This window comes from Mauremys mutica, chromosome 7, assembly GCF_020497125.1.
Source record: "Mauremys mutica isolate MM-2020 ecotype Southern chromosome 7, ASM2049712v1, whole genome shotgun sequence".
In the NCBI taxonomy this organism is placed as follows: Eukaryota; Metazoa; Chordata; order Testudines; family Geoemydidae; genus Mauremys; species Mauremys mutica.
In genome coordinates this window covers 43,324,200-43,336,639 of record NC_059078.1, presented here as the reverse complement: position 1 = coordinate 43,336,639, position 12,440 = coordinate 43,324,200, and the positions used below count along the sequence as shown (strand labels likewise).

The following is a 12,440-nucleotide window of genomic DNA, read 5'->3' as shown; positions in this document are numbered from 1 at the left end:
ACACAAAGTCATCTACAATAAGGGGGAAAAAAATCAAAAAACATATTTGTTGAACTGGTACACACATTGACATCTCCTGCTGCAAACAGTAGGAATTCAAAGTAACAAATTCAAAGATTAAGCCTACCAATCACTAGCATGTATAAGTGAATTAGAAATAAGAAGCGAATAAGTAGTGTCCATATTTGGAGAATGTGCATGCATACATAAAACATGGTGCGTGTTTCTGTTAGCACTAAACTGGATCAGTCACAATGCTAAATGTGTAGTGGACATAGATATACAAGAATAGTATTCTGTACAATATTGCAGAAGCATCTTCCTCTTACCTTCAGAATTAGTTAATTGGCTAAATCCAAGAGGCAGCAGCAAACAGAAGTTTGGTGAGTCACAAATATACAGTAGAGAACACTTACCTGAGCCAAAGAAAAAATGTAAAGTCCCCATTGTGGATACAGCACTACTAAAATAACTGTCAAAATGCATTTGGAGATTATTGAAAGACTTTCAGCAATTACCTAAGTTTAAAAAAAAAAAAAACACAGATTCACTGCCAAGTGCATCAGTCAGAAGACCTGAAGTGTACACAAACTGCATATTCACTTATTATATATGTACGTTTAAATACATGTGTTAAATATTAGGTATCAGACTTTCATGACCAAAGGGAACTCATCACACTAGTCTTTAACTTCTTCAGAGTGATGTGGTTGAATACCCCAGTCATCTTTGACTACCTCAATCAAGACTTTCTCCATCATTACCCAGTATATGCAAGTATAGTGCTCATTTTACTGACCTTAAGCCTTATAAACAAATGTGCTTGTGCCAAAACCCAGAATGGTTCTCCTAGAAGTTCAACCACTGCAGAAAGACCAAATGCAACTACTCCAATCTTATAGTAGGGAACTGAGTTAGGATCAGGAACTTCAAGTAACTGTAGCCAGATCCAGCCCAGGAACAGTGACCAACACAGCCCCAAAGGAACTCTTTAAATAAATAAATACATAAATAAAGTCAAATAAATTGTTTTTCTGAGTTATAGAGGTGCTTATCTAAATGGCAAAACACAAATTAAATTAAGTGATCACATATTGCAAGCAAAAGAGGAGGGAAACATGCAGTTTTCACTTTGCTATATACAATTAAAATATTTGAATTGATACTATAGGATACAAGTATTCATATTTCATTTCTTTGTAGTGATTATATTTACATAAATACATTAAACATTCTAATAGAAAAAGTTCAAACCATTACCACCCACTTTTTAACTGCTCCCAAAAAAAAACAAAAAAAAACCCACCACACCACAACCCTGCCCATTATTGCTGTTGTTTTAAAAAGATCTCTAATAAACTTCCTTGACTTCTTTTTATAGGCCTACCCCAAAGCAGGGCACATGAAGTACACTAAGGAACTGTCAGTGCGTGTCCGCAAGGTTCACATGGATACTTTTCAGAGTAGCAGCCGTGTTAGTCTGAATCCGCAAAAAGAACAGGAGTCCTTGTGGCACCTTAGAGACTAACAAATTTATTTGAGCATAAGCTTTCGTGGGCTACAGCCCACTTCATTGGACGCATAGAATGGAACATATAGTGAGGAGATATATATACATACAGAGAACATGAAAAGGTGGGAGTTGCCCAACCAACTCTAAGAGGCTAATTAATTAAGATGAACTGTTGTCAGCAGGAGAAAAAAAACTTTTGTAGTGATAATCAAGATGGCCCATTTCAGACAGTTTGACAAGAAGCTGTGACGATACTTAACATGGGGGAAATAGCAGCATCACTTGCCTCATAACCTCAGCCGTGCTGAACACAACACCATCAACAGCCTCAGGAACAACTCTGACATCATAATCAAAAAGGCTGACAAAGAAGGTGCTGTCGTTATCATGAATAAGTTGGAATATGAACAAGAGGCCGCTCGGTAGCTCTCTAACACCACATTCTACTGGTCATTATCCTCTGATCCCAACTCCCACCTTTTCATGTTCTCTGTATGTGTGTGTGTATAATATATATATATATATCCTCACTATATGTTCCATTCTGTGCGTCCAATGAAGTGGGCTGTAGCCCACGAAAGCTTATGCTCAAATAAATTTGTTAGTTTCTAAGGTGCCACAAGTACTCCTGTTCTTTTCATGGATACTTTGTTCACAGCAGACTACTAATGGGCTAGATTCACACCCCAGTTTGCTATGAACTAAATGTTTGCATAGACAAACCTGAAGAATCTAAGTAATAAGAAAATAACACACGCTACATTTTGGCTGCTAGGCAATTTGGCTAGGCGCCTAGTTTTGCTTCTTCCACATTTGAAAACATAAGCAAACCTCTGATCTTATCTAAATGTGGCAATTTTGTGGGTGAGGGGAGGACAAAGTGTTTCTCTGATTTCTCACTCTCCTATTTGCATTTCCACTCCAAGGTCCTGTACTGGTCCAACTATTACTTCTAAGGGCTTGGCTACACTTACAAATTTGCAGCGCTGCAGCAGGGTGTGAAAACACACCCTCTGCAGCGCTGCAAATTGCGGCGCTACAAAGCGCCAGTGTAGTCAAAGCCCCAGCGCTGGGAGCCGCGCTCTCAGCGCTGTCCGTTATTCCCCACAGGGAGGTGGAGTACGGACAGCGCTGGGAGAGCTTTCTCCCAGCGCTGGTGCTTTGACTACACTTAGCGCTTCAAAGCGCTGCCGCGTGTAAGTGTAGCCAAAGCCTAAGAAAAAGCTGTACTCTGCTTTCTCCAGTACTTAATTAGCCTCTAAAGTAACCAAAGATAGCCGAGCCCTCAGGGACCAACCACAATGCTTTCGCAGTGCTCCAAACCCCAAAGAGATTTGGGATCAAGCTCTAGATCCAAACTTGGATCCTCCACATAAATTAAAACCTTCATTTTCAGTTTCACTTCTCCCCATGGGGAGAATATAAGCAAACACACACAACAGATGCTAGTCACAAAGCTTAAGGCGTTAAGAGAAGGCATTCAGGTACTATGGTGATGAAATGCTGTATAAGAACCTTGAAGGAATTTAGTTCTAATACTTTTGAAGTACATGTTCATAAATAATCAAATTTTCCCTAGTGTGTATCTTGACTATAGAACTTACTTCCCCAGTATAGCTCCAAAAGAGGCCAAGTCCATGGATACTAAGAGCACAGTATAAACAATAATACTTAACTCGCATACAGCACTTTTCATCAGTAGATCTCAAAACACTTTTAAAGAGGGAAGTAAGTATCATTAATCCCATTTAATCTAATGCCTTGAGTCTTTGTCTTGAGGCTGCAACCGAGGAGATCATAATGTGCTACATCCTGGAACAGTAGTCTAGTTAGGTAAATACATATTTTCATCTTTATATGTGCTCAGACATCTGACAATGAATGCTTTTATAAACAGAGACTGGAATAAATAAGAATCTCAAAAGGAAACTTACGTTAGCCACAAAAGATTAATAGTTTTGGTCCAATTTCGCTTTGTGCTGCCACTCAAACAAGCCCTACGGAATGCCTCTCTGGCTAAGAAAACAATTGTAGAATAAAGCAGTGTTAGCCTAAAGAAAGGGAATAAAAAGAAAGTGATTCATTTGAGGGCTTGTCTTCATGTACAGCACTACAACGGCTAAACGGACATTTAAAAACTAATCTGACAAAGCTACTTTACCTATAAACATAGTTTAAATATCATAGAACAAAAAACTTATTTCTAATAGATGATCTTATAATAAAAATCATGCATAACAGAGGGTTGACCAACTTGCCCCCAATAGGGGAAGATGTGGTGTCCTGATATATGGTTTAATACAAATATAGGCAAATTGTATTTTTTCCCCCCTCATGTGCTACATTGTTAACATACAGTTCCGAAGGGCAGGAAAGGAATAAGATTACAGCAGTGTTTTTCAAATTGATGCTTCAATCTTTACCAGGTAAGGTTTTAGTAAGTCCCAGGGAAGTTGGGAGGAAAGGGAATACTCTACCCAATTTGCTTAAGATTTGCCAAAGCCAGCACGAGGTACCTGTATGTTCAATACTGAATATTAAGAACCTACTAGACAGTTACTCATTTATAACTTCAAAACTGAACATTATAAAGCTACTCTTATCACAAGATTACAGGCACATCATTGTACAGTTCAAAATTCAGACAGTAATGTTTCTAATGCCACTGGAAACAGCTCTAAACATTTCACTTAGTCATCCTGCTAGTCCATGAGGCAGGAAGTGAAATGGATTGATACACACCTCTACCCCGATACAACGCAGTCCTCAGGAGACAAAAAATCTCACCGTGTTATAGGTGAGACCGCGTTATAGGTGAGACCGCATTATATCAAACTTGCTTTGCCCCCCCGTTCCTTGTTCCCTGAGTGCCCCCTCCAGAGACCCCTGTCCCTAATCACCCCCAGGACCCCACCCGCTACCCAACCCCCCTGTCCCCTGACTGCTCCAACCCCTATCCACCCCCTCCTTCCCCCTGCCCCCAGACAGGGACTCACCAGCAGCAGGAAGCGGAGCAGCCCGGCCCCAGCCCACTCCATTCTGCCACCTCCCAGCTGCAGCACTCTGTTTCCTGCTGCTGGTGAGTGCAGGGAGGTTGGGGAAAGGATGCCCCCCCACACTCACTGGCAGCGGAGCGACGCAGCCCCAGCCCGCTCCACTTTCCTTGCCCCGGCCCCAGCCATGTCGCTGGGGGGCGGCTAGGGAAAGGTCCTGCACTCACCTGCCCGGCGGGAAGTGAAGCGCCACGGCTGGGAGCTGGCAGAGTGGAGCTGTCTGGGGCTGGGCTGCCCTGCCTCCCGCCACCGGTGAGTGTGGACGGGATCCCTTCCCCTAAGCAACACGGCTGGGGCTGGGGCCGGGGCGAGGGAAGCAGAGCAGGCTACTCCCGGCCCCCCACTAATCCCCTGGGGCACTCTGGGACTGCGTTGCCCCCAAAAGTGCCCTCCCACAGCTCCTGCCCCCCAGACCCTGGGGGGGGGAGCCCCTGACCGCCCTGGAGACCCTCTGCCCCTTATTGAACCCCTCGGCCCTGGCCTGGCACGGCACCCTTAACATGCTGCTCAGAGCAGCGTGTCAGAGCTTTACCACCTTGTATGCGAACCCGCCTTATATTGGGTCGTGTTATATCGGGGTAGAGGTGTACTTTCCTTGCTCAGATTTAGAGAAATCCAACAAGCAAACAACACAAAATACCAAGAAGTACTTTGTTAGATTTTATTTTTTTCTGAAATGTTACTAGCAACATGGGTAAAATTTGTTTTTAAATACAAGGCATATAATCTTACTTCAAGCCTTTAAAGTGTACTGACACCAGCATCTTCATTATGCTACCATGCACCCGCTTTTTTAAAAATTTGCATTAGGGAAAGCCCAAGTACTTCATTTGTATTTAGACAAGGAACAATGTGACAAACTTCTATACTGGAATCATTCACCATCAATTCTATTCTTAATTACCTTACATTCACAAGGCCAATCATTTCTTTTGATACATAGCGGAGAGTAAATGCATTTAAGCCAAAAGTAATCACCCGAAACAATATCTGTGAAGAAAACACATAGAATAAGTTGCATTAGTTACTTTCAAATATGGGCCAATATCAATCTTAACAAAGGACCAGATCCTGTGCAGGGCTAAGCACCTTCTGAAAAGTGCTGAATTCTTTCAGCTCCTACTGAAGTTGATGAGCATACGTGCTCTGCTCACATGAGGTGTCCAGTATCTCACAGGATTAAGCCCATTGACAATAATTTTTATTATTTGCTATCTAAATCAGTGGTTCTCAACCAGGGTATGACACGTCTACTCATCTACATCACTGTTTCTCAACATAGAGGTTACAACTCCCAGTGCGATCACGGGACGGGTTTAGGGGCACCACAAGTGCAGGGCCAGTGTTAGAGGGTGACAAGCAGGGCAACTGCACAGGGCCCTACGCCACAGGAGGTCTTGCAAAGCTAAATTATATGCGTCAGCACTGGGTGGCGGGGCTTGGGCCTCAGAGTGCTGAAAGGCATACAGTAGTCTGCGAAGATTGAGAACCACCCACACAGCATCAATTTAATCTAGAAATAATATACATTGGAAACAACTCACATGCTAAATGCATTGTTAGTCTGGAAAGGAAAAATTACTTATAGGGAAGAACTACATGGAGGTGCAATGTCATGCATCTGACGAAGTGGGTATTCACCCATGAAAGCTTATGCTCCAATACGTCCGTTAATCTATAACAGGGGTCTCAAACATGCGGCCCAAGGGGCTCTTGGGCATGTGACCCGCCAAGCTCCCCGCGCCCCCGCCCCTCTGCCTACCCGCAGGATTGCCCCCTGTGGCGTTGCGAGCCCCGCGCCGCTGTCTGAAGCAGCTGGCAGCACGCCCCTTCGGGGGAGGGGGAAGGAGACAGAGGGCTCCTGCATTGCCTCCTTCCAGGCACCAGCTTCCATTGGCTGGGAACAGGGAACCGCGGCCAATGGGAGCTTCGTGGGAGGTACGGGAGCGGCAAGAGCAGCGCACGCACGGAACCCTGAGCCCCCCCACCCCCCCATGGGCTGCAGGAACAAGGTTCCACCTGCTTCCTGGAACGGAGCAGCGTGGGGCCAGGGGCCAGGGCAGGCAGGCAGAGAGCCTGCCCTTATCCCGGTGCGCGCCGCTGCCACCCCGGAACCACTCTAGGTAAGCGGCGCCAGGCTGAAGCCCGCACCCTGCACCCCAACTCCCTGCCCTGAGCCGCCTGCCACATCCCGCACCCCTCCTGCACTCCCTGCTCTGAGCCCCCTGCCACCTCCCACACCCCAAGCCCCTGCCCTGAGCCCCCTGCCACATCCCACACCCCAATTCCCTGCCCTGAGCCCCTTGATGCATCCCGCACCCCTCCTGCACTCCCTGCCCTGAGCCTCCTGCCGCACCCCTCACCCTCTTGCACCCCACCCACCAACGCCCTGCCCTGAACCCCCTGCCGCACTCTGCACACCACCTGCACCTCAACTCCCTGTCCTGAGCCCCCGCCGCACCCTGCACACTTTCTGCACCCCCTGGGGGCAGCGTTGGGGTGGGGACTTCGGGGAAGGGGTTGGATTGGGTTAGGGAAGGGGTGGGGCCTAATGGAAGAGGTGGAGTGGGAGCAGGGCCAGAGGCATCAAGGGGGGGTGTCAGTGATGTGGCCTTCGGTTCAATGCACTAGTCCTCATGTGGCCCTCGTGGTCATCTGAATTTGAGACCCCTGGTCTATAAGGTGCCACAGGACTCTCTGTCCCCCCTTAAATATACTGTAAGCACAAACTTACTAACCAAGGAAGAAAGCATTTTCTCTGCTTCACAGATGAAGTGGATTGCATAAGATGTCACAGTGCTAAAAGACCCTAGTTGTCCTGACTCCTGAGCAGTAACCATGATGCTATCTATTTAGCTTTTGTCTTATGTTGCTTAATTGTATTCTCTCACCAGTAACCTATTATGGGACAAGGTACAAGCCTTGACACTGTTTGCAGACCAGCTTTGTTTTCATCTGTAGCAGACCCAGAAATAAGTAGGAATACAAAACAGCAGGCAGTGAGCACAGCAGGAAGCCAGGCACAAATGACACAAGAGAGAATCTGCAAAACTCAAGTGTCTGAAGAAGACAAACCTCAGTTATGAAAATAACCAAGCCAGAGAAAGGGATGGAAATAGGAGGGGACAACTTAACCTAGCTGGTCTCCGTGCTCTGTCAATTGTCATGATACGGGAAAATCAGGGATGGTGGGGCGGAGTTAAGCCCAGGAATGAGGCACTGGCAGAGGGCAAAACCCAGCACAGGGAGGGGCAGAGGGGGTAGCAGTTACCCCAGTGGGACTGAGACACCAGTGTTTGCCAAAATAGTTTGGGGGGGAAGCAGGGGAAAGAGGGTTTTTTATTTGAGCAAAGTGGCTTTTTTGTATGGTCACACGAACTGAGCATGCTCAGTAACATCTGCTGAAGCCACTGCCCTTCACCCTGCCCTTATTAGCCGTAAAAACCTGCTGACTGCTATTTACGGGGGTTAAAAAGTGGCAAAGGGGGCGAATCAGAGCAGGGGGTGGCCAGGGTCTGAGCAGGGGGCGGAAATTGACTGGTCAGGGGGTTCAAGCAGCTGGAGGCAGGATTAGGAGAGGGGCTAAAGGGAAAATCAGGGATGAGGGGGAGAGGGGGCGGAGTTAAGCCCAGGAGTGAGGCGCTGACAGAGGGTGTCAGAGGACAAAACCCAGCACAGGCAGGGGCAGAGGGAGTAGCAGTTACCCCAGTGGGACTGAGACACCAGTGTTTGCTAAAATGGTGGGGGGCAAAGGTTTTTTTTTTTTTTTTATTTCCCTCTCTCACAGACAGCACCTCTCAGCATCGGCTTCCCAGGGCTGGGTTCTTAAAGGCACAGGCATCCCAATGCCTAGTCAATGAATCTCCTTTTTGTCTGATCTAACCTACTAAGGCTATGTCTACACTACAAAGTTCAAAGCGCTGTCACGAGTGCCAGTGCTCCTGGTAATCCACCTCAATGAAGGAATTAGCTCCAAGCACAGGCAGCCAAGCTTGTCTACACTGTTAAAGCGCTCAAACTTGCTGTGCTTGGGGGGGATTTTTCACACCCTTGAACCAGCAAGTTAGAGCGCTTTAACTTGCCAGTATAGATAATCCCCAAGACTTAATTCAGTGAAACATTTTACATATATCCCCTCAGAAACCAAGAATCACTTATCACTGTATCTGAATGCATAGAGTCTCCAAGTCAAGTTGTCTTATCTGCTGCTGGGATTCCCTGAATTCTTAATTCTAATTTTTTCTTCTCATTTTTAGAGCAGATGTTTATTCCATTGGATCATCTGACTTCCACGCTGACTGAATTTCTGGCCTATTGTCAAAACTTTGTTTTGAGTCAATCCACCAATGGGGTAAATATTGGTGGTCAGACCAATAGTCCGCCTCATCTAGTATCCTGTCTTGTGACAGTGGCCAATGCCAGGTGCTTCTAAGGGAATGATCAGACCAGGCAATGATTCATTGAACCATCCCATTGTCCACTCCCAGCATGCAGCAGTCAAAGAACATTTTAGGGACATGCAGAGCATGGGCCTGCATCCCTGATTATCTTGGCTAATAGCCAATCTACTTATCCTGAGGGACTGATCTAATTCTTTGTTCAACCCATTCATAGTATTTCCTTTCAAAATATAATGAACACACATCTGCAACCCCAACATACCTTTACAACCACAAGAATTCTAAAATCATGAGTTATACACCCTCAAGTCAAGAAATTGTAATAAATAAATTATATTTTTTGTGTGTGTCTTTGTTCCTGAGCCTGTAGGGTGTAGTAAGGCCAGTTCCAATGCCTTGAGCTTAAACACCTGAATGAATCTTAGTCTACCCTCATACTCCCAAACATTTAATATACCTAAGGCCATATGTACACTTTAAGTTTGGGTTAACTCAACTTATGTCACCATAGAGTCACTACAGTTACTATGTCACTTGTGTGCATGCCTCCTGGACTCCTTGCCTCAGCAGTCTGGGTACTCACCAGAAGCACTTGTATAGATTCAGAGTGAGGTGCACCATGAATAGATATCCCACTGTATTTTGGGAAGCTTTGGTTTGGCAGTGTATGCTGGGTACCAAACAGGTCAGACAGGGGTCGTTGTGGCCATGGGATCCAACTTCTTATAATTCATGTGATTAATCATCCACTAATTTTATAAGTATCCCATACATAAATGTATACATAGTGTTTACACCTTTTTTTCTAAACACACTAACCTGCCTGGCCCTCCTCACTGTCTGCCATCTCACACAGAATCATGGAGCCTGCATGGCTCTGCACTATTGTCATGAGCATTTGCACCCAAAGGTGCATGCTCCTTTACGATTTGCAGATCAGCAAACATACATGTGGGGTGTGACATTATACTCTACATTCTTTATGAAAATATGCTTATAATATTATATTACACAAATGTTGCTCTACTGGTGGTTCTTGCCACAAAAGCTCCTCTAATCCAATGGCACTGTAGTGAGGTCAAGACTCACCAGCACATCACCTCCTGCTGGTTGTCTCGGGAAATTAGCTCTCCAGTGTACAGAGTACCTCAGACTGGCCAGTGTACTGAGCGCCTCCTACTAGCCAGTGTCTCGCCTGACACTGGCACCCGTGTCCCTGCTGGACTCCGGTGCCGTTTACCTTCGGGTGCTGCCTCCACAGTAACCCCTTATTCCGGGTTTCCCTCCCAGGGGAACCCCCAACCCTCTAAATCCACCTTGCCTCAGGGGCTACTGCCAGTCATCATCTAGCACCTGCTCACTGGGGCAGACTGCAGTCTGCCATGACCACTCATCATTGGCAAGGGGTAAATGCTGCCTTTGCCTATCGCCAGGCTGCCACTCTGCAGCCCCACTACCTTTACATAGGTCTTCATCAAGGCCTGAAGTCTGGGGGTTTAACAGGCTGGAACTCCCCAGTTCCCCTTGCCCTTCCCCAGCACTGCTCCACTTCAAGTACCTTGCTCCCCTTCCCACTCACCCCTAGAGTGAGACTTCTCCAGCTTCTGGCCCACAGCCCTCTTATCAGGACTAGCTGGGCCCTAATTGAGCTGGCCACAGCTGTGTACCATCCAGAAACATATGTAAGGAAAAGGTTATTTTCATGTTTTGTCAGCAAAGGAGTTAAGACTGTCATATCTTTAGCTCGTACCCAATCCATCTCACTTTCTGTTAGCATAATAGCTAATAATTGTTGTTCAGAACACCACAAGGCTAACAGGTACGGCTCTTCGCAGCTCTCAGGAACGTCTAACGGTAAGAATTCACTAAGGCCATCTGATGTAGCTAATTCCTACAGACAGTCTCACTTACCAATGGTGTGAGAAACTGCTGTCTGTAGGAATTAGCTTCATCGTATTGCAGTGTTACAGGCAGCACATCCCTATAGTTTGCAGTTTCATACACATGTGTATGTGAAAATGCTTTCAGTAGGACCGTGCTACCTGCAGCAGTGACAGGTCCTACTTTGCTAAAAAACGGTATTTCAAGCAGTCTCACATGTAAAACCAACTTGGTAGCTTTCTTTAACAGTGTAACAAGGTATATTTGCCTTTGGTAAGGCTTTTGATACCGTCTCCCATGACCTTCTCATAAACAAACTGTGGAAAGGAAACCTAGATGGACATAATGATAAATAAGATGGGCATAACAAGCGGGGCTCTCTGGGATCAGTTCTGGATGTTTCTATTCAAAATCTTAATGATTGAGATAATAGCATAGAGAGTACACTTATAAAGTTTGTGAAAATTTAAGGTCCATAGAAAACATGACCTATGAGGGAAGACTGAAACATGATAACAGTTTTCAAGCATGTACAAATAAAGTAGCATCTTTTTACAAAAGCTGTTTCTTACAATCTATACATATCACTAACTGCTACAGATAGCACATTCCTACACGTAGCAATTTCACATACATTATAGTGCAAGAACCTGCTATCTGTAGGCATTTGCTACAGCAGGTAGCAGTTTAATACAATAGCAGTTTCTTACAATCTACTCGTATCAATAAGCGCTACCAGTAGCACATTCCTACGCGGAGCGGTATCCTACACTCGGAGGAGTTCGCTCTTACACCGGAGAGAAGATTCCCTCCTTCCGCGACTGCCTGCTCTGAAGGGGGACCCCGCGGGCGTGGGGGGCGCCCAGCAGAGGAGCGGGGGGTACCTGCAGCAGGGCGCTGGAGGAGGCCAGCCGGGTGGTCTCGCTCAGCACGTCCTGGGAGCCCATGGCTGCCGCCCCCGACGCGCCAGGGGGAGACGTGCTATCGCCGCACGCCGGCGGGACTCAGCACCCGGACCCCCGGCTGCCACGCGTGGGAGCCGCTCGCAGCCTCCGGTCCAGCTCCATCCCGCTCCCAGACCGGCGTCGGTCTCGGACGCCAGAGCATCGGGAAGTCAGTGGCGCTGCCGCATTGTCGCGCATCGATCTCGTCAGTGGGGGCGGAGCGTGGGGTTCTGACGCCGGGGCGCTGCCTCAGGCCGCCGGAGCGCAGCGCCTCCCCCATCCTAAGGCGAGGCGAGGCGAGTCGCTGAGCCACTTCCCCGTTCCAGCCCAAACCCCGACAAGGAGACATACCCCCTCCCCACCCTCACCCTTACAGGGGACGGGCAGACAAGCTCCCGCCCTAACCGTGAGAAGGGGCAAGGGGAGCCACACAACTGCCCCCCTGCATTAGGCGGGAGAAGGGGGCAACCCTTACGCACAACTCCCCATGACCCTTGTAGGGAACAAGTAAAAATACCCCCCAACACACCTCCTAACTCTCAAAGGCAGGGGCGGCTCTAGTATTTTGCTGCCCCAAGCACGGCAGGCAGGCTGCCTTCGGCGGCTTGCCTGTGGGAGGTCCGCCGAAGCCACAGGACCAGCGGACCCT

General features: G+C 47.1%; 1 protein-coding gene across 2 annotated transcripts in view; it reads right to left on the bottom strand.

Moving 5' to 3' along the window:
- Positions 1-11,980, bottom strand: part of RFT1 (RFT1 homolog) — a 36,887-nt gene extending 24,907 nt beyond the window's left edge. Inside the window, exons 1-5 of one of the 2 annotated variants that reach the window (XM_045024806.1) lie at positions 11,732-11,980; positions 5,471-5,556; positions 3,448-3,564; positions 800-989; positions 417-518 (exon numbers count right to left, since the gene is read on the bottom strand). In XM_045024806.1, coding sequence (XP_044880741.1) covers positions 417-518; positions 800-989; positions 3,448-3,564; positions 5,471-5,556; positions 11,732-11,794 — 558 coding nt within the window. In that variant the 5' untranslated portion in view covers positions 11,795-11,980. The remainder of the gene's footprint in view (positions 1-416; positions 519-799; positions 990-3,447; positions 3,565-5,470; positions 5,557-11,731) is intronic. The other variant, XM_045024807.1, reaches the window with a different exon arrangement.
- Between the last annotated feature and the right edge of the window lie 460 nt (positions 11,981-12,440).